A 21011-nucleotide genomic window follows, 5' to 3' on the forward strand; every position below is an offset into this window, starting at 1 on the left:
TCATTCCCAGTATCATTTAAATGAACTTTCTGATCTCAAATAAAAATTACTGCTGAAACCACCATTACAGTTTTTTTTTTTGGTTGACAAATGAACATCATTTCATATATTAGAAAGGAAATATAGCGAGTTAATCATGATACAAACCAACACCATTACAGTTTTAATGAACCAAAATCATACATACACCAAAACATTCTCAAGCTTGAGAAAAACCCTACAATATGTGTTACCAGCCAAACAGGGCGCCCCCACCCAGGTCCGCCCCTGGCCGGCCCATAAAGCAACCATGCAGCATCCTCCAAGAATGATAGCATGTTAGCAATTGCTTCAATCATAGGGAACAAATCGACTGAATGGAATCGATTGCTAAAATATAATAAATTCAAGCCTTCGAACATAACAATAATAAAATTTCATTGCTCAATTTCTTTACATATACAACTTGTTCTTTGTTTTCCAATCGTTCTTTTCTTTTTCAGATTAATCATCTTTATCTTCAAACAACAATCACTATATCACAACTAGCATAACACACAAAAGACATCAAAATTGATCTTCACTTGCACAAAAAGATGATTATACCTCTCCATAACCTTTATCTAAAGCTCAACTCCTCCGAAATATTAAATGCAGTCGTCTCCCTTGGACTGTCACTGGCTGGAGGCGATTCTTTCATACTTCTACTCATCAAGTTGATGGGCTTAATTAGCATATCGTCATCTTGATGCATGTCCATAGGGCCATCATCACTGGAGGCTGTAGTCGTTTTCTTGCCCGCCGAATCATTAGTTTCTGCAGCCTCTTCATCAAAAAAACCTAGATCGATATAATCAGCAAATCTTCCTTCTGGATAGAAAATGTCATCACTGTCCTTTGCAGAGTGCCTTCCAGACACTGCTGTTCCTCTATCCAATGTATCAATATGCTTGGAGCCAAAGTAACGCCCTCGAGTATTCTTCTGTTCCTTGGAAGTATCTGTCTTCTTTCCCTTGTTTCGTTTTTTTGGATGGTGAAGCTTGCATTTGGACCCTTCAGTACAAATTCCTGTTGCTTCAAAAGTGGGGCAGACATAGCTGTGCTTCTTTCGGCACTGTAAGTTGAGAAATACGAATACAATATCAGTTTATTAGTTTTATATTCAATGAGTTGTGTTCATTCGATCTGGGGAATAGAAGAAGGGAGAGACAGTAGGAATTAATCACTTCATACTAATTTCAAAAACAACATTAACATTCACCAAACACTTTAAGTGCAAATAATTGATATGATTTGAATCAGCCCATCGTTTGAACAAAATCAACAGAAAAAGACAATAGTGCCTCTAACTAAGAACCGTGCCAGATTATTTGAGCAAAATTGACAAATCAACAGATAAAAAATGATCAGCAGCAATAATCCTAAATGATACCTGAATAGTAACCTACTATGAGATGCCAATCCTTGGGGGGATGTCCCTTGGAATGTTTATTCCTTTGCTAGGGGGACGTCCCTAGATTTAATGCTCTGATATGTTTTGATTGAGAGCTTGGAACTGTGTGGTGATTTATAATTACGAGTCAAGAACAGCTCAGTCAGGTCCAAGGCATGTATCAGATATCAAGAACAGCTACGTGAGAAGTTGCTATGTGTAGATGGTCTGAGTCCGCTTGGCTGGTCTTATACAGTTGATGTGGTATTGTATCCAAACGCAAAGGTTCATGAGCTCATTCCAATGCATGATTTGACTACTTTTAGTTCTATCACCAACTTGGTTACCCCATCAGGCAGGAGTTCATCTTTGGAAGTCTCAAGAGTGTTGAAGTTGTTGTGATTTGTACTCCACTATGCTGTATCCATTATGCCCAGATTTTGTTGTTACAATATTTTGTGCTGTATCCACGTAACACTTGGTTATCTTGTCGATGTTTTCCTTCCCTCTTAATAGATGGATTGAAAACATTGTGTTTCACTTAGTTATATGTAGCCACTTGGCGTAGGCAAAATTTATCTTATTTTCTTTCCTTTTTTATTTTCTTTTCCTCCTGGGATATGCCCTTTGTAAGCTGTATATTCGGTTAGCCTCTTTTTAATTTCAAGCTGATTTACCCAAAAAAAAAAACCTACTATGAGAACATAAAAGATAAGTCCAATTCATAGTTTCCACTCCCATGAAATTCCCTGTCCCAATGCCCCTATGCTCTCACTTCGAATACATTCAGAGCTATTCTTTAGGGGATAATTTTGGATAATGGAAGATCTTATACTAGACTTTTCAACTAGGGTCAAACACCATGGGAGATTTTCAAAACGAAAAACTTGTACCATTGATTCGGGAAGGAGGGAGCATTTATGGCATCTGACAACTACATTATAGAAATACCTCATTTCCATCAGCACAATAGCCCCTGAGAAAACCTTCACAAATAGAAGCATTTGGATTCACGTTGACATGTCTATAAGGGCAACTCTCGTTGGTGCATAAACCTGCCAGAAAATGAGTCAGATATGTGTGTTTTGGGCAACCTGAATGGAATTCAAGTAAATATGCTAGCAAATCCACCTTGAAGAAAATAAGAACAATCTTGCATTCTTTCGGGAATGGCCTGCATTTCAGAAAAGACAATAAAGGTAAAACCAAAACGACAGGCTATAATCCATTCAATCAACCATCTTGAATCTATCAGAAAAGTGATACACCTTATGGGTCAATTTGCAGTTGATATCCAAACATGAACCCTTCAAAAATTTTGTGCAAACCGCGATTTTAGAGCGATCATGAGTATAAGGACATTTTCCGTCGTCCTTGTTACATTTTCCAAACCGCGTGAAGAACTGACAGTATTTCCTCTTTCTAGCCAACCGCAGTCTGGCATTATGTAAACTCCATCGTACTTTCTCACTTGCCAATATTCGCGTTCGTTTTTTCGGATCTCGAATTAACTGGTTACCATTGCCAATTCGTACATACCTGCCAGTAGCAAAATACATTTATATGCAACGAATTCGATATTGTCCACATTAGAAGCGAGAGTTTAAAGTTCTCTACTTGCTACTCTCTTTTTTCCCCTACTAGATCATCATATTCAATGCACAATGTTCAGGATCAATTATAGCAGTATTTTGTGCATTTGGAGTAGACCATAAACATAACTCAACATACTCGTCATTGCCAATCAGTAACCTCTTTGGAACAGCAGATTTCTTTGCACCATGTTGGAGAGCAGCTGAGTTTGACGACTCCTCGTCTACACAGCACATGGAAGTACTAATAAGCAAATTCTAGATAAAAGAACGAGAAAAATACTCATAACTAAATATGTCCAGATATCATCATTCAGGAAAAAATATAAAAGTGAACATTGAGGTCAACAACTACAATAGACAAATAGTCGTTTGAAGGAGTTCGCTTAATGAACTACAATGTGGTAATTCCAATGAATATTTCAATCAACTCTCTACAATTTTTGATTTATCATTAAAAAAAGCCAGCCTAAGCTGAACAAAACAAGAAGTTGCTCTGCAATACATGTTTGCTACTGTGCGAATACTCTTCTTGCTTGCTTCTTTTTCTCTATTCTCGCTCCTTTGCAGTTTGCATATATGTAACTCTACAGAATAATTTTCTTGCTTTGTGCGAATCAGAAATGAATATGGTAACATTACAGCATAATTTTATAGTTGGTGTTTTGAAGATGAAGAGTAGATTTTTTATTTTTTTTTGGACCAAACATAAACTCGATATATAAAAAATAAAAAGGACACTACAGGTCCAAAATACAAAAAAAATACAGAAAACAAAAACAAAAAAGTCGCCTGGAACCAAAACGCCAGAGCTGGACCCATCGATCACACTCGTGAGGATGGATGGAGTGAACAAGTGGAGAGGCCAAGTAAGGGTAGAGCAACTCTCAAGATAGACCCGCCGCACCAACTTGAGCTCATTCCCGCCATAGGCTGAAGGCCGAAGCTGCTGGCTGACGCCGCCACCGTCGCTGCTGAGCTGGTTCCAAAGACCCAGATCTCAAACCCTAGATCTGGCTCCTGAGTCCAAAATGATGGGGAGAATGGGAGATCTCAACTTTCTAAGAACTGATTTTTTTTAAGCGGACCCTTGAATGGTTTTTATCAATGATGGAAAATTGCAAAGGAAGAGGAGCTGTGTGCAAACAACCTTTCCAAAGCATCCAATAAAGAAACGGAAAATAAGGAACTGGCAAATGTGGTGGCAAAGAAGTGTGGTGGCAGGGGGCATTCAAGTGGCGGCTGATTTTGGAAGGATAGGAAGAGGTGGCTGGTCAGGTTTTTGAACAAGGGTTAAAAGAAGAAGATGAAGCCAAGGATTAAAAACACTTCTTGCATCATTTCGCTCATTAATGAGATTCCCCATTCTATTAAATGTCTCACAAACGGTGTTAAATATCGTGGCAAAATGACTAGAGTGCCCTCAAAGTAAAGACCAAAAAACAGGTACGTAATTCGGACCTCGTAGTTTTCTCATGTCTAAGATTTTTTTGGAAGGGCAAGTAAGATTTTGTTTGAGCGTTCCTTTTTCTTTTCTTTTTTACTTTTCTCAATTGGCTGATTCTGTTTTTGGTGAATCTTTTATATATTTTAATCATTTTGATGTAGTCTCTTGTATTTTTCTTAGAGCTCAAGAATTGAAAAAGTTAAAGACAACAAAAACATATTGGATGCAAAACACATTAAAGAGAGAAGCACAGTGATTTATTATTTGATTACTTTTCTAAATTTCGTCTTTTGTGAATGATAGTTTTGCATTAAATATTAGTGTTCTAAAAATCAAAATTAATCGGCAATTAATTGTTGGCGGGGTCTATTCTACTAGATCTGACTAATTGCTATGAGCTGATTAATCGCCAATTATTAATTGGTATGCGCCGACTAATTGCTGATTACTAGACCTCAAAGCTCGAAGGTGGCTGATTGCCCGACTAGCGCCTAGCAACTTTTAGAACATTGTTAAATATATGGGGTTTATTGATTTTAGCCGACCCCAAGTGATTGGGACATAAAACTCGGTTTGGTTTGGTTTGGTTTGGTTATGAGGTTTATTGATTCGTTTTGGTGAGAAAGAAAAGTTAAAAATTACCACTAAAAACTTTTTAAAGTTCACTAAGGGTAAATATAATTTAAAAAAAAAACTGTTTGGTTTGAATTATAGCCCACGAGCATTACCACAATCACACACTTCACATCTCAATTTGGTCTTACAAAAAGAAAATTTTTGAGGATGATTGGACAAGGGGTTCTTGTAGTGCACTAACGCACTACGGAGTGTAGTGCATCTTGGTACGCTCCATTGAGATCTTTTCAATTTTTTAATTCACTGAGGGTGCGTTTTCAGTAAACTAAATAGACAGCCCATGTTTTAACGAATTTCTAGGCAAGTCATTCTCCTCACATACATAAACTAAAATATCATTATTTTGCTAAGCAACTAAAATATCATTTAACAGAAACAACTTGACTATTGCCGTTAGCCTATAGTCCATTTAGTTCAGGGGAAATGCACCCTGAACACTATAGTTGTGTAACAAATTAAGTTATATGGGTATTCGTAACCTCGCAATCAAGATAAATTTTTCATATAGTTTGTTTTTTATATTACACTTTCCATTTATTTCTGTATAATGAATATTTTCCGATAATGCCATCAGATTTCCGCAACGACTGAGTTTGGATTCGGAGCAGTATTTGACGCATACCTTATTCTAATAGAACACAGTTGGGAATTCCAATCTTAAAATTGGAATTGTCCACCAGTGGGAAAAGTACAAAAAAAAATAAAAAATGCTTGCAGGGGTTGATCTGTTCAGGTCTCCATGGATTGATTATTATGGAGCCTAACGTAGTAACAATATTAGGAGAAAGCAAGGTGTAACATATAAATGTTACATGTTTTTTTGAGTGTGTGTTTTGCAAAGGAGCATACCATGGAAGTATATATGGTACAAATAGCACGCATTTTTTCCATGCCTGGTACACATGTTTGTGTGTACGAATAGAGGTGTAGGGTAACCCAAAATAGTTACATATCTTTTAGGTTAGTTAGTAGCTACACATATCTTTTTGATATATTAGTTATACATTTATTGGGCCGAGCAACAAAAAACTTGCACATTTTTTTGGTGTTGGTTACACATTATTTTATAAATTATAACCAAAATTCTTGTCACCAAAATTAAATGGGATGTGTACCATAGGCTTCTCCTTTGATATTAGTATGTGGCTATTTGTGTATCTGATTATTTAAGTCTAGATATGTGTGAGTTGTGATACGATTATACGAACATAAATTAGTGAGAGTTTGTGTGGTTGGTGATGGCTGTTATTTGGTATTGATGTGACATTAATGAAGCCATGTGGTGGGTAATTTGGACATACTAAATTTCCTGAGGTCACATGATTCCATCGAAGCCATTTCATGGCAGCACCACAGAAGGGGGAGTTTGTCAATTGTCAGATAAAGTAAAGGAGCTCAGTGTCATTTCAGAAACCTCAGATTCTGTGGAGTTTGTCAATTGTCAGATAAAGTAAGGGAGCTCAGTGTCATTTCAGAAACCTCAGAGCAGGTCTCTGTATTAGTCAGAAACATCAGGGGAGGTCAGTGAAATTAACCCTAAAAACGGTAGATACTTAAGCTGTGTTAGTTCTATCATACCCTAGGGGCATAACATCCAAAGGAGGACTAGAAAGAATATAGATATAACTCAAGCCCGATGAAATGAATTAGTAGGGCACCTGAAATCCTCTGAAGTGTCCGTCTTGTCGGATCCATTTTGTATCGGACGGAACCAACACGGAATATACGCTCTCCTGTGACGTATTTAGATACTTTAGAAAGTTAAAGCATTACAGCAATATCAAGAATAATTCTTCAATATTCTTGTCAAAAACACACGGCCAGAAGGTTCTATCAGATGCAAACATATCGACTTCACGATAGCAAACTGTTTGATATTGCTTAATTTTTGGACTTTCCAGTTCAATACTCACTGGAGCATATCCTTGTAAACCACACGTAGAGAAGGGAGCATTCAATCCACAATTGATGATAGCAGTCGTTCTATCACATTTTGTTTTGACAAGTATTCATTCTCTCACAAAGTTCAGTTCAAGTAACACTGGGGAAAAAAATGGATCTGCCACTCCAGGACTATTTAATGGCCATACCTGGGCATAGCTCTATACTATGAACCAACTTACGGGAAGAACGGTTTCTATTTTTTGCTCCAGTTGTAACAACACCAGCACCATTCTGTTCTCTTTTCTTCTTTTCTACTGCAACCACAGCTAGTGTAGCTTCCTAAAAAAAAACAGAAGTCAATACCAATTAAGTAGATTGAAAACAGTTCCCTTCCAGCAGGAACCATCAGTTAAAATTCGAAGTAGTTAAAAAAGGAAATTCCAGGCTAATAGTGCCACACTAACCTCATTTGCCTTTTTTAACTTCCTCTCAATGGATTTTGACCACTTCAAACTAGCCCCACCAACGCTTAATACCTTGGATTTTCGCAAAGAAAATCCCTGGGTAGACCTTGTGTAAATAGTCTCCCTTTTTCTCGAAAGCAGCAATTTCCGGCTGAACAAATACAATCATGAATCATCCATTATTTTCTTGGGTCTAACATGTGGAGTTGACGTAAAGTATGGAGCCAACAGAATAATAACAGAAACAGAACTAAATGCTAACATACCTGATTGTAGATAAGGAAGTATTAGGAGTGGACGCTGATGCATGCATTAAACTTCTCCGGTAAGTTGCTCTTTTCCACGGAAAAAGGTGTGGCCACACCTGATGTATCAATGTATTGTCTTTCTTTAATGACTGTGCACCACGTAGTGTCCACACCAATGAGGATTTTGAAGGTTTATACGTCTTTCCCAAACCTGTAAAATGTTGACCTGCCTAAGTCTTGCCTACCTATTGATCATGTCATATGGAACTGTACAATTATTCTCAGAACAACACACTATAATCCTCAGATGCAATATGTAAACATAGTGAACTTAAGGGATGTTTTAGCCATAGATATTCAATAGTCGTGATTGATTAGAAGGCATGACTCAGTTGTACTGATAGTGAACAATAGAACCCGCTAAAAGGTAAGTCATCTTGGAAGCTTACTATTTGCCAAAGTACCTTTAAGGCTTTAACTACAAGAAGAACAGCAATTAAAGAGATGTTAAGATCCCCAGGTTTCAAACAGATCAAATAACACATACAGCATGACTGAACAAACACACACATTGAAAAACTAGCTAAATTAAAATCCAGCATTAATTCTTCAATTACCATAATCTCTCTTTTTTAAAAAAAAAAAATTGCCAATCTCAAATCCCTGGAGTGGGACAACCAAGAAACATGATTTCCCACCAAGTGTGACCAACAATGCTGATAAATGAGACCAGTGCTTCAACATACGTCAAATCAACAGCAGACAGCAGTTGGTCAGAATTAAGCAATAGTTGACTGCACAACATAAACCTCGGTGTTTTTGTGTCCTCATCTCAATTGACCAGGAAACAGGCAAATACTGACAACTAACTAGGATGGAGCGTCTAAGGCATTTGTATTAGATATTCAATGAAGACAGCACACAAAAATCATGTCCGTATTGCATGACGCATCTATAATTTACTCACATAGAAAAGACCAAATTAATGAATCACTTCGTCACTGCAAGCCTGCTTCTATGCTAGGAACCAAAAGAATAAGCAACACTTGATGAACTAGTTCCGAAATCGTACCTTTACCAGACCGCCCTCCACTAGAACTGCTTTGAATAACTGGTAGAGCCTTTTTCCCCTCTAAGATTAACATATCATCAGGCAAGCCCACTTTTTGAGTGATTTTGAACGACTTTCTGATGATCTGGTTTTTTTTCCTTTTATAGTAACCACTGGAGGATGGGGCGTCAGTCTTGTCAACATTCTGATGAGACACATCACTAGAACCTGAAGCTGCAACCAACTGATTTGATTTTCTCTTTACATACAATATCTTCTTCAATTCCCTAGACACTGAGTTTATATCATCTTGCACACTCTGGGTCACAGAGTTGTTGATTTGACCATTTTGATATTCACTAGCACCTGTAGAATTTGGAGCATCATGGTAAACCTTTGACACGTCCGCATTTACTTTTCGTGTTAATGGATCTGAGTCAGTTTCAGAGCAACCATTTGATGGAGGATCTGCCAATGGTGAAGAGATCATGCAATTTGATAAATTGGTGCTGCAGGGTAATGGTGGTGTTTTGGACCTTTCAAGAGTAGCGTCCGGTCCTGTCTTTTCCTTTATTTCGTTTACAATCAGAGGGTACAACCGATAGACAGATGAAGTCAAACCATGAGAGACAGTAGGAGCAGCAAATGGAGAAGGTTTTCTCACAAGACTGTTACCTTTACGAATGTAAGCAGCAGTTTGATCCTTTCCGATGTTTGAAGCCTGCTGCCCTTGTGGAGGAAAAGGGTTTGGATATGAGCTTTTCCCCAGATGAGACGAAGCAGAGGGATTCGTAGATCGATGCCACGTTCTTGGTTTTGTTCTGTGGCTTGACGGGGCCATTTTCTTTAACAAATGACCTGGAAAAATGCTAGGGACTACTGAAGCCAATTGGTTCTTTCTCGTGTTATTCATAGAATTCAAACCATCAGTTGTTTCTCTAGCATCCTGAGGCCCCACCTCAGTGTTTTTTGAGGAAACACTTCCCACTGCATGACCTGGTTTCTTGTCGGTTGTGGTATTCTGCAGAGATGTATTCAACAAGTTTGACGACAAAAGATCTTCAAGGACAAGCTTTTCATCTTGTTTTCTTTCATGCACGTAACCCTTGTCATTCAGTACTTGACCAAGTGTTATTTCAGTATTGACAATCTTTGATGCAGTGGCAGTGGATGGTGTTCCTTTAGTGTCCATGTTGAATAGTTTATCAGGTGCAGACTCCATGACTGCATCGTGCAAATCGGAAGTGGGGACACTGTCATCATGTTCATATAAAGACAGAGTGTTTAAGACAGAGGGCAAACCATTCTTAACAAACAAATCAGCGTCACATTCCACATCTTTAAAAGGCAGGCTCTGATCTCTGTCTAGAGTTTGAATTTCTACCGGACTTCTCTGCTGAACAATCTCTGTTCGAAGCACTCCAGGCTCCTCCACAGACTTACCCCTACCTCCTTTTTCGTTACCAAAAGCATTCTCTATGGTCATAACCAGATCACTTTTTTCGTTCTGCTCAAGTTCTGAAACATTATTACAACGGCCCTCTCCCACAAAGGCTACAGCCTCAAATGAGGCTCCTGCCTTAGAATTTTCAAGCAACACAGGGCAAGACTCTGAACAAGATGGAAATCTAGAATCCTCTTGGTGAATGTTACACATCATGTCTCTAAGTGAAGGCAGTTTCACACTCGAAGTGAAGGTACCAGCATTAGAGCTCTCCTCCTGGGTCTCAGACAGCATTGGCAAAGGTGAAACTGGTGCAGAGATTTTCCTCTTCTTTGTATACTTGGAAGAAGTTGTATATTGGCTAATCCTGATACTTCCTTTTCCTGAAACATCATTGTCAACTGAACCTTTAATTGGACTGTAACCACGCACAATCCCGTCCTTGTCTGTACAGCTTTGAGAGCCAGCACTAAAGTTCCCAGCACCCAGCAGATCCTCTTCTGCAAAATTAAGATCCATGGCAGGAAAACTCAAAGTTGTACCTACAGGATTCTCAGGCATGTCACATGAGCTTGGACTTGGCAAACGGTGACTGCTATCTTTCCTCTTATTAGATGTACACCCCTTCTCAAAACCAGCATGTAGATCACCTCCCACTAGCATCGTGGCTTTTGGAGCTCCTTCCAAGGCAACATTCTCATGCAATACAGTGGCACTATCAGGATCTGATTCCTTGCTAGTATCATCAAGGTAACCATTCCCAGAAAAGGAAAACTTGCTTTGAGAATTTCTCGAACCATTGTCAGAACCTGAGGTGGTAGTTGCAGAATCATTGGAGCTATATCCATCAGAGACACCCTCCTGGATACTGGTTTCCTCTAAACCCACAATAGCCTTGCTTTCAACTAAAGGAACAGCCCTAGGAAATCCTTCCACATCAACACTTCCTGCCATTACAGTAGCCTCATTAAACATGGAATCAGTGCCCACAGCATCAGTGTCTGAAACAGTAATTTTCAGTTGCCCTCTAAGAAGTCCATTGTCGGAACTCAAATCATTATGTACATTACTAACAGTGGTGAGTAAATTGACAGGAACCCCATCACTTCTGATTTCCTCTGGACTAGAAATATTGTTAGCCTCTAACTGTCCTTTTAAGAAACCATTCTGAAGAAATACAGGAGGTTCAATCTTGTGGCTAAAATCACCCACCTGACCACTACCAGTAAAATCACTTCCATTTTGTAATTCAGCTGGACCCCTGGCATAATATGAAATGGTCTGCAAATCAATTGATGTATCTGCTATGACAGTACCCTCGTCAACATTGATTTTTAAAGGATTTGAAGAACCAAAAGGACGGGTAGAGCTTTTTCTTGTTGTCTTACTATTCTGGACATGAGATCCACCAGAATCAACTTCACTTCCATCTTTATCTGAAACTATAGACCCCGCAGTATAATTCTCTATAATATGATCCAGGAACGCAGTTACTTCATTTGGAGAAGGTTTCATATCAACATTGTGCACCAAAACCATACCAGCTGATGCATTTTGCTCTCTTGAATGCATACTGTCCTCACCAACCTGTGAGGCTGTGGGTGGACCACTAAGGGATCTATTCTCTTTGACGAGATCAACATTTTTGTCCATCGCCAGTGACCTTAATACATATGAGTTGACTTCCTTCTTCTTAACCCCAAGTGAAGATGTCCCAACTGAGCCAATAGTATCGACACCCTTATCTGAAAAAGGCTCTTTCATATTGTTTCTTCCAGGTAACTCCAATGTGTGGTGTGAAGAAGGTTGTGAAAAAATATCACACACATCTCGACCACCAGGATCCTTAATATTCCCCCCTGACTGCTTTGATTTCTTGTAAGAAATAGCGGGACAATCAAAACCATTTGTGGAGCTGTTCGATTTGCTTAGTGGTGAATTTGAATGGTCTAACTCTGGCCCCGGGAGTTTCCTATTAGATTTGACTCCACAACTTGGAGAGGCCACAATAGCCTTGGCTACCAATGCATTAGATTTGAACGACACATCAAGCTCCACTGGGCTTCCCTCTCCATCTGGCTCCACTCTGGTATCGGTATGAACAACGGGACCTCTACTTCTAAAGGTACTGGGGCCTGAATCATTAGAGCAAAGTGCAGGAAATTTTTGTTCACCATTTCTATTACGCTTAGTAGACTTACGAAGTTGAATCCTGCGTAAGGCACTCGTCCTCTCTATTTCCTTTCTGCGACTTTGACGAAATTCTTGGTTACCTTCTCTACTACCCCTAAATTTACCAGAATCATAAACATTAGGCACCCTTCTGGAGAACCCAATTTGGAGCCCACTGAAATTATCAAAAGCTTTGTTCTCACCATCCATGGGACAAGCATCAGATGAACTTCTGGAAGGCGGCCGAGCATGACCAACCCATCGCCTATTTTCGTCACTACCATTACTCCTAATCCTATCATTGTCCATCGCGAAACCACGAAAAGACTGATAACTTCCCACAGTTGACCCATAATCTCTCGATTTTTTATTAGGGCTACAAAAATGTGAATCACCAAATGCAAAGTTCCTAGAAGATCCGCTAGAATGAGGTTCGTAAAGATGGTTACGGCGGATACGATAACTAGTATCAACATCATTGGTATTATTCCTTAAGAATTCTTCATCATCATGATCAGGTTTAAATCCAACGTCGTCAATGAAATCATCTCTAAACTTAAGACTAGAATCTGGAACATGACTAGTAGGGTTATCAAATTGGATAAGATTATGGAGCGGAACCCTAGGCGGGTCCATCCAGGAGGAGTCAGAGCGGGAAATTGGGAAGGAATTGGCAAAGTTTTTATCGAAAATCTTAGGCGGCGGCGGGCGGAGGAGGTGGCGGGAGGGGGGGATTCTAAGATGGTCCTCGATCGGGCGGGGGTGATTGGGGAAAGGGAAGTGCGATTGGTGGTTATTATAAGGCGGCGGCGGTGGTAGTGGTGGGGGAGGGGGAAGTAGATGGGGGTAGAAATTGATGTCTTCGGAGTGGTTTGGTGGAGGACGGTGGTGGGGAAGAGGGACATACCTGGGAGGGTGGTCGAGGAAAGGCGGTGGCTGCTCCATCGTCTGCGTCAAGAGGCGCTTTGCTTTCCAGGCTCCAAAACTGTCCCACTATATTTTACGTCTTCCATGCTTGGCTTGGTGAACAAGAGCTAAAATATGGCGGCCGCCATTCGCAATCCAGTATTTTCTTCATACAATCCGTTAAAAAATTTCCAATTAATTGCAAAATACAACTCCAGTGTGAAATGACCTAATTGCCCTTATAAATTTCCACGCATAACCCAACCAGTTAAAACCCTTCACAAAATTTCTCCCCAGGGCCCAGACAACCCAATAAGGTGGTGTTCCACTTTTTAAAAAAATATTTTTTTTTCAAACGAACGTAATTTCAAACTCAAATATAATGAAAAATATTTTTTCAATTTTTTTTGCACCGTTTAAAAGATCTTAATGAGATCTATCAAACAAGATCTATATTGGTAGGAAAATTATTTGCGTAAATACATGATTTTTGAGTTTGAAATTACCTTCTTTTTCTAAAAGTTCTTTTTCCAAGAAACCGAAACACTCCCTAACTCATCTCCTTCCTCCCTTTCCAAACCGTGAACATTCTGTTTTTTTTTTCCACAACGATAACAGTTTATAAATTACAAAAAAAAAATCCATTACATCTAGGATGGGACTTGTTCCAAAAAAATAGAACAAGAAACCACGACGGCAAGGAAACAATCCAAGGACAAGACCCCATACCAAACAACCTCGACACGCTAGCAGATAAGCAATCAGATCTGCTACCCAACAAACACCAGTGGAAATCCCCCGGCAACTGCTACCCAACAAAGTCAAAATCGCTGGCATGCTCCTGTCACAAGACCATGAATCGCCAACAATCAAACGCCAACGGACGGGTCCTCATTGTCACGAACATTTGGACGCTACTCTAATGTGAGCCCCTGCTGTCAGAACGAGCTCTAGACGTGAGACGGCAAAAGCTAGCAAATCTCATAGACACGGCGAGACTGGATACCAATCCAGAACCACAAACTCACTACCAAACTTCAGATTACTAACCACTGCCCCGGTCTGGAAAAACCAGATCGAGAGAAAATGCCGACGTGGATAAACTAACTGGAGAAAGCCCCACCAAAAGGAGAATTTTTTAGTGTCAGGTGGGTACCACGTCACCCGGTTGACGTGGTGCCCGAGTGGGTACATTCGAGCCGTCCAAAAGTGTATTGGACGGCTCAGATTGAAACACACACTCTCTCTCTCCTCTCACCCCTAAACTCTCTCTCCTTTTTCTCTCTCCTTTTTCTCTCGCCAAATCCGAGCCGTCCAAAACCGAAATGAACTGCTCGGATGCACCGAGCAGACACCACGTGGTATCCACTCGGCACTGAAGAATTTCTCCACCAAAAGGGAGAGACCCACGACAGCCACCAAAAGCTGAAATAACTAAAAAAAGAAACCATTGGCGACCTCGCTGCTACAACCCAATAAGCGAAGCAATGCAGACGGCAAGCATTTAGGGTGGAGTAGGGGAAAGGAAACCACATCTGAAGGCAAGGCCTAATTCCTCCCCTCCCGCTGCCCCATTTGGATTTAAACACTAGGGGGAGGAAGGGGAAAGAGAGGAGGAAGAAGGTGTGACGACTGTGTGAATATTTGTTTTCTCCAAATCAATTACATTGTGCCACGTCGTCATATTCTATTAATTGGTGGCCACTGTTTTGATGACATAGGGCAATGTAATTGATTTGAATGAACAAATATTTACACTGTCGGTGTATATAATTTATTTTCTTCAAAAAAAAAACAAAGAAAAAAATCGACTCCTCTCTCTCTCACTCTCAATTCCTCCCTTGCTCATCTCAATGTCAATAGCAAACTATTGTAAATCTCTCTCTATCTTCATCATCTCTCAATTCCTCCCTTGTTTATCTCAATGTCAATAGCAAGGAATGACTATTGTATCAATGGAAGGTTCATCTCCTACCATCGAAAATGAAAAATGTTGACACATCTCTAGGTTTTTTACCGATTGATGATATAGAGATAGAAATGGAATCAAATTTGATCGGAAATAATTGTACACTGGTGGAGAAAAAAGTTGTGATGGACATTGTACCTTCGTAAAGAGCTGAATATATGCAGCTCCCATCGAAAGTAGTTTTTCCATTTCAGAAGTATCCGGGTCGTTTGCATTTCGTACATGCCCCGCTATACAGTCGTAACGAGTCAGATGCCGAAGGGCTGTGACATAGCCTAGTAGGTCACCCGCAGCGGTCTGCATTTCCTCGAGATTTTGATTCGGATGTTTATCTTGAATCAAAATTAGCGATTTTTTGAACCAATCCCGGTATTGGTCGGTAACCGAAATTGCGTGATGAGGTTCTACCCGTATGAAATTTTGTAATTTTTTTCTGACCCAGAATTTTGGATTTTCAAGGTCGAAAATAGTGTATTTTTACGGGATTTAGAAACTGAAATACTATTCTCAAGTACAATGGTTCTAAAACGATACTGTTTATTAAATCCATATATATTAGAAAATTTCGGTATTTACAGATCGTAAATATTGATACCAAAAGGGTTTTCAAAATCGAAATGAATATCTCTCTACCATGTTCAAATTATTTTTTCAAAAAGCATGTATTGTTTTAATATTTTATGAGAATTTCAACTATTTCGGTTTTAGATTTTTGAAAAAGTGCGCCAACTGCTGGATACGTAAACTTGATCTTCCAAAATTTTGTTTTGGATTTGACATTCAAAAATTGAATATTTTATGCTATTTCGGTTTCTGTCAATCGGAATTTACAATTTCATACAGTACTTCGCTTTCATTTTTTAACTTTTTACCTACATTGTTTCAGCTTGATAATTACAGGCTTTATTTAATTCACATAAATGGTTAACAAATTCGGTATTTAAATGTCGTTAAAGGTTAATTATTTCGACATTCAAAAACTGAAATCTATTCATCGTCAACTCATATTGTAGTTCGATTTGCCCAAATCAGTGAACTAACATAGAAATGGGTTTGCATTTTTAATCTCACAGAGCTCACAACAAAAAATAATTTTCTCATCTTATCTTCAACTTATTATTGGGAAAAATTCTCAAAATGGTGGTGTTCATAGGCGATGGTGGTGCGGTGCTTCATGGTGATGACGATGGAGATAGAGAGGACTCAGAGGAGGGAAGGAGATAACAGTAAACTGAGTGGGGGGAAGTCGATTGGGACAGAAGAGGGAGGGGGGGAGTTTTAGTTCTAATTTAAAATTTCTTATTTTGTTGTAAAGTATAATTTTTAGGATAGTTTACGGGTTTTAAGAGAGGAGGGGTATAAAGGAAAGTTTTGGTAAATTTAGTTAGTTGTGTGGAGTAAATTCTATTTTTAAAAAATGAGTGGTTGGTTGTATGAAGAAAGTGGCTTGCATGGAGAAAAAAACTGGTTGCGAATAGCGGCCGCCTAAAATATTTTACTGTACAAAATACTACAAAATCGTGAATGAATTTAGAGTTTTTGTTTTTTTTTGCTTTTATCCCCTAAGTTATGCACTTCTTTTTCTAGTTGTTCCCTAAACTACCAATTTGACGATTGCATCCCCTTAACTATCATACTATTACCTACTTAGTCCATAACAGAAATTAGGAATTTGGATAGAAAATGCCACGTAAGGCTTTGTTTGGTACTCGCAAGAAATTCATGGTTTTTTATTTTATTTTTGTGGGTCCTATTATGAGTCCTACAAAGATGATTCAAGCTGCAATTTTTTTTTTTCATAGGTTCCTGAAAAAAATTACTTAATCCGATATCGATAAGGTCTGTTTCATACTTCATAGGAAATAGCCCTTACCGATATCAGATTGAGCTAATTTTTTTCAAAAATCCGTAAAGAAAAATTTTACAACCTCCGGTAGGCTATGCTGGCCCAAGGAATTTGGATGCCCAAGATTAAATTGTGAGGTGGTGCCCTACGTATTTTTAGGGTTAAACAACAATGATAGAAATGTTTCTTTATATTACTACTTTACACTTTATAATGCATGTTAATTGTTTTGTCAAAGTGGTTGGTTTGAATTCTACTTGACTTGGTTCGAAACCTGGCTATTACAATAGTATTATTTTTGGGGAAAAAACATTTCAAAAGAAAAGGTTGCCTAGAAGTCTTGAACTCAGACACTCTACATGGACTAAAATCAACTTAACACTAGTAACGACCCGGATTTTTGCCCTATTTTTTTAATACAAATTTGAAATATTAAATACCAATTCAATAATTAGTTAGATTAATTAAGTAAAATACATGATTAGGTGTATAATTAATATTACCCATTTAAATATATATGATATATATTATACTTTAGATATACATTTCATCCATACTAATTCCTTATCCTTCCTATCTAAACCCTAACTAGAATCCTATTAGAACTAACACTCCACTTCCCTCCCATCTCTCTACAAAACAAAACCCATACTTATTGTAACGCCCCGAATTTTGGGAGCGTTAAAAAGGACATTTCATTGAAAACTTAAATAGAGTCTGGCTCAATATTACATCATAAATCTTACAAAAGTACTTTTAATCAAATAAGGGAGGGAACTAGGGTTCCTATCTACTGCTCCGCCTGTTCTTCCATCCTGGCCAGTTCCTCGGCTTCAAAGGCTTCCAAGGTGTAGAGTTCACCCTGTTCATCTATAAGATCTGACACATTATACCAGCATCACCACCAATATAATATGTCAGGGTCACCAAAGGTAACACCATGAGCTACAAAAGCTCAATAGAATAACCCATACCCATTAACCCTTAACTTACGAACGAACGATCATAAATTCAATGATTTCCACATAGTTCACACATATTCAACAAAACAATTAAGGATACAACCACATTCACTTATCCAAACTAACGTTGGTGTCCATAATTCTTTGAGTTTCTCCTACGCGACTCCTCGTAGACCGTGTCACCATTTTCCACATTTCATAACCATATCAACACTTTCAAAATCGATTTTAACACACCCAACCTTGGTTCCGTCGTTCCGCTCTCCTGAGTATCCTCACAATGGTTCCGCCGCACCGAGTTCCCATTGGCACACAAAAACATTGAATTTGGCATTGGCTCCTCTCCACGGATAACCAATCCACAATTCAAAACCCTTGGTTCTACCGCTCCGGGTTCCCGAGTATTCCCACAATGGTTCCGTCGCTCCGGGTTCCATTTGGGTTTTTGAAAATCACAATTCATCCCTCGGTTCCGCTACTCTGGGTTCCCGAGTATACCACAATGGTTCCGCTGCTCCGGTTTCCCATTGGGCTTTCAAAATCATTTCTTTACACGCACATACCACACAATGGGCAAGTTTGGCCACATTGGGGTTTCAAAATCACACCTTGCCTTTAACACACCCTAGGTGTCATGTCTCTAACTTTCTCGATTTCTGTGTCTCGTTTTCATGCAACGACTCCACGATAGGACTTTTCACATACATACTCATAAATCATTCATTTAAATCTAGCAAGATCATCCAACTCTATATTAATAATCATGCTCAAATCCTTACTTAAAGCATAACGCCACATATACGGACGCCATTGGAGTGAAAATCACTTATGCTTTATAACAAGTAATACAAGCAATTCATGCATTCCAAAACATTATAAATGATAGATAACCTTATCTACTTAGAGAAAACGGTTAAGGATATTCCATATTATACTTTGAACTAGAGAGTAAAGACATTCTACTTTTCAACATACGGTCCTATGCTATACGTGGGGTTAGTGGACAAGGGATTCTACCTTTCTTCTTGGTGGAAGTGACGACTACGGAGAGAATAAGTATGTCGGGCGGAGTAACTTCCTACGGTAAGCTTCCGGGAGCTTCGAAAGAGAAAGGTTTCTCTCGAAACTTGTTTTTGACTAAAACTACTAAGCTTTATGGATTGAAAGGGTGGTTTAGGATGAGTTTCTCGAAGAACTTCAAGAACAAGGAAGAACTAAGCAAGAGCAAGTAAGAACACAAGCTTTCTTAGAGAGAGAAGTTGAATGGGTGAAGGTGTGAGTTGAATGCTTGGACAAGGCTCCTATTTATAGCAAAATGTTGGGCTCTCCCTCCCCTCTCTTGGCCGGCCATATCTCTCTCTCTCTCTCTCTCTCTCTCTCTCTCTCTCCCATGGATTTGCTCCATTGTGTTGTCAAATCTCACCCTTAATCATGCCCATGCCTTGTCAATCCATCCTAGGTGTAAGGCTAAGTAATCATAGAGATTTTCCAAGGCTTTAAAGAAGATCCTAGGTAATTATACCCTAGGTTGGCAAGCCTTGTAAGTAAGAAAGAAATGATGGCTAGGCTAATGTGTAGTCTTTCCATGTTTAGTTAATCCTAGGCTAGGTTGTAGTCAATTTCTAGGATGATTAAAGGCTAGGTAGTGTGCTTGAAATTGACTAGAAATGGGTTGTCAAGTCATAAATAGGTTTAAGGCTAAAAAGGGTAGGTTGTGCAAGTGTACAAAACACAACACACACCTCACTCCATCTCCCTTTCTCTCTCGGCCTCTCCTCTCTCTCCCTCTCTCGGCTTTTCTCTCTCTCTCTCTCTCTTTCTCTCTCTAGTACTACATATATATATATATATATATATATACATATATGATTTTCTATGAGTAAAACTAAATAGTTTTAGGTCTAGGTAGTCTTAAGTCTAGTTGAAAGAGAAAAAGTCATGGAGAGCTTTCAAGTGACAATTCAATGGAAGGAAATGATTAAGATTGTAACAACTCCCATTTTTAGTAAATAAAAATCTCGTTGTTTATTCAAATTCTTTAATTTCTCTTGATAGCTTTATAATTTTCTCGTTGATTTCTATTTGGATTTTAGCCCTTTAAAATTCGTTTCTTGATTAAAAGCCCTACTTGGCAAATATAGTTAGCTTTCAACCAATTAGTTAGAGAAACCTAACTACCAAACCATTTAGTTACCTTTTAACCATTACCCATTGGACGATAAAAGTTAGGAAAACTTTTATCCATTGGACAATAGGATTTCCATTAAAATATCTAAGTTAGATTTGTTAGGTACATATATACAATTATATATAGATATATATATATCCACATAATTAAAAGGACATGTAGTCTTTCAAGGTCTTATTTAAGTATTCTTTTTATCCATTGGTCAATAACCGTTAGAGAAATTATTACCCCTTGGATAATAGCATTAGTCTTGCCAACAAGTACTATGGTTATTTAATAAATCTTTTTTTGATTTCCCATGTGTTGATATACTTATATATATGTGTATGTACTTTATAGACTTAATACCCTAGGATTCTCTAGGTATAAAATCTAGTATTTTAATAAGAAACTAAGAAACATGTGCCAATTTGGATTATTTTAATGGAGAATTTTGATCTTATAATTTTATGTTAGATATTGGAAATCTACCTAGATCTCATGGTACTATAATATACATATTTGGACTTGTACACACACACACACACACACACACACACATATATATATATATATATATATATATATATATATAAGCCTACTAGTACACATGTGTTTAATTGATTTGTTTAATAGAAAATCTTGACTTGATATTTTATTAGATCACATAATACCTTAAGTACATTTTTATATGTATGTATTCATTAGTACAAGAAGTATATATACATATATGTACTAGTACTAGGAGAGAGAGAGAGAGAGAGAGAGAGAGAGAGAGAGAGAGAGAGAGAGAAAGGGAGGGAGAAAGAGAG

At 38.4% G+C, this 21011-nt stretch overlaps 1 protein-coding gene and 1 long non-coding RNA gene across 3 annotated transcripts; both read right to left on the reverse strand.

Annotated features, from left to right (window-relative positions):
* Positions 1 to 400: 400 nt before the first annotated feature.
* On the reverse strand, positions 401 to 13409 carry LOC131330897 (uncharacterized protein At1g21580). Of its 2 annotated transcripts, none has more exons than XM_058364648.1 (10): positions 8755 to 13409; positions 7701 to 7893; positions 7435 to 7585; positions 7210 to 7309; positions 6745 to 6819; positions 3143 to 3227; positions 2680 to 2950; positions 2543 to 2585; positions 2363 to 2466; positions 401 to 1093 (listed from the first exon to the last, which is right to left on the reverse strand). In XM_058364648.1, the coding sequence occupies exons 1-10, from the start codon at positions 13292 to 13294 to the stop codon at positions 599 to 601; spliced, it is 6057 nt and encodes a 2018-aa protein (XP_058220631.1). In that variant the 5' UTR covers positions 13295 to 13409; the 3' UTR covers positions 401 to 598. The 2 variants fall into 2 exon arrangements, with proteins under 2 accessions (XP_058220631.1, XP_058220630.1); XM_058364647.1 differs by having other exon boundaries at positions 7177 to 7309.
* LOC131330898 (uncharacterized) lies at positions 3562 to 6662 on the reverse strand. Its single transcript, XR_009201282.1, has 2 exons — positions 6566 to 6662; positions 3562 to 6500 (listed from the first exon to the last, which is right to left on the reverse strand). It is a non-coding gene; the product is annotated as an uncharacterized LOC131330898 (long non-coding RNA).
* Positions 13410 to 21011: the final 7602 nt, after the last annotated feature.

The sequence above is a fragment of the Rhododendron vialii genome, chromosome 6a (genome assembly GCF_030253575.1).
Source record: "Rhododendron vialii isolate Sample 1 chromosome 6a, ASM3025357v1".
Classification (NCBI taxonomy): Eukaryota; Viridiplantae; Streptophyta; class Magnoliopsida; order Ericales; family Ericaceae; genus Rhododendron; species Rhododendron vialii.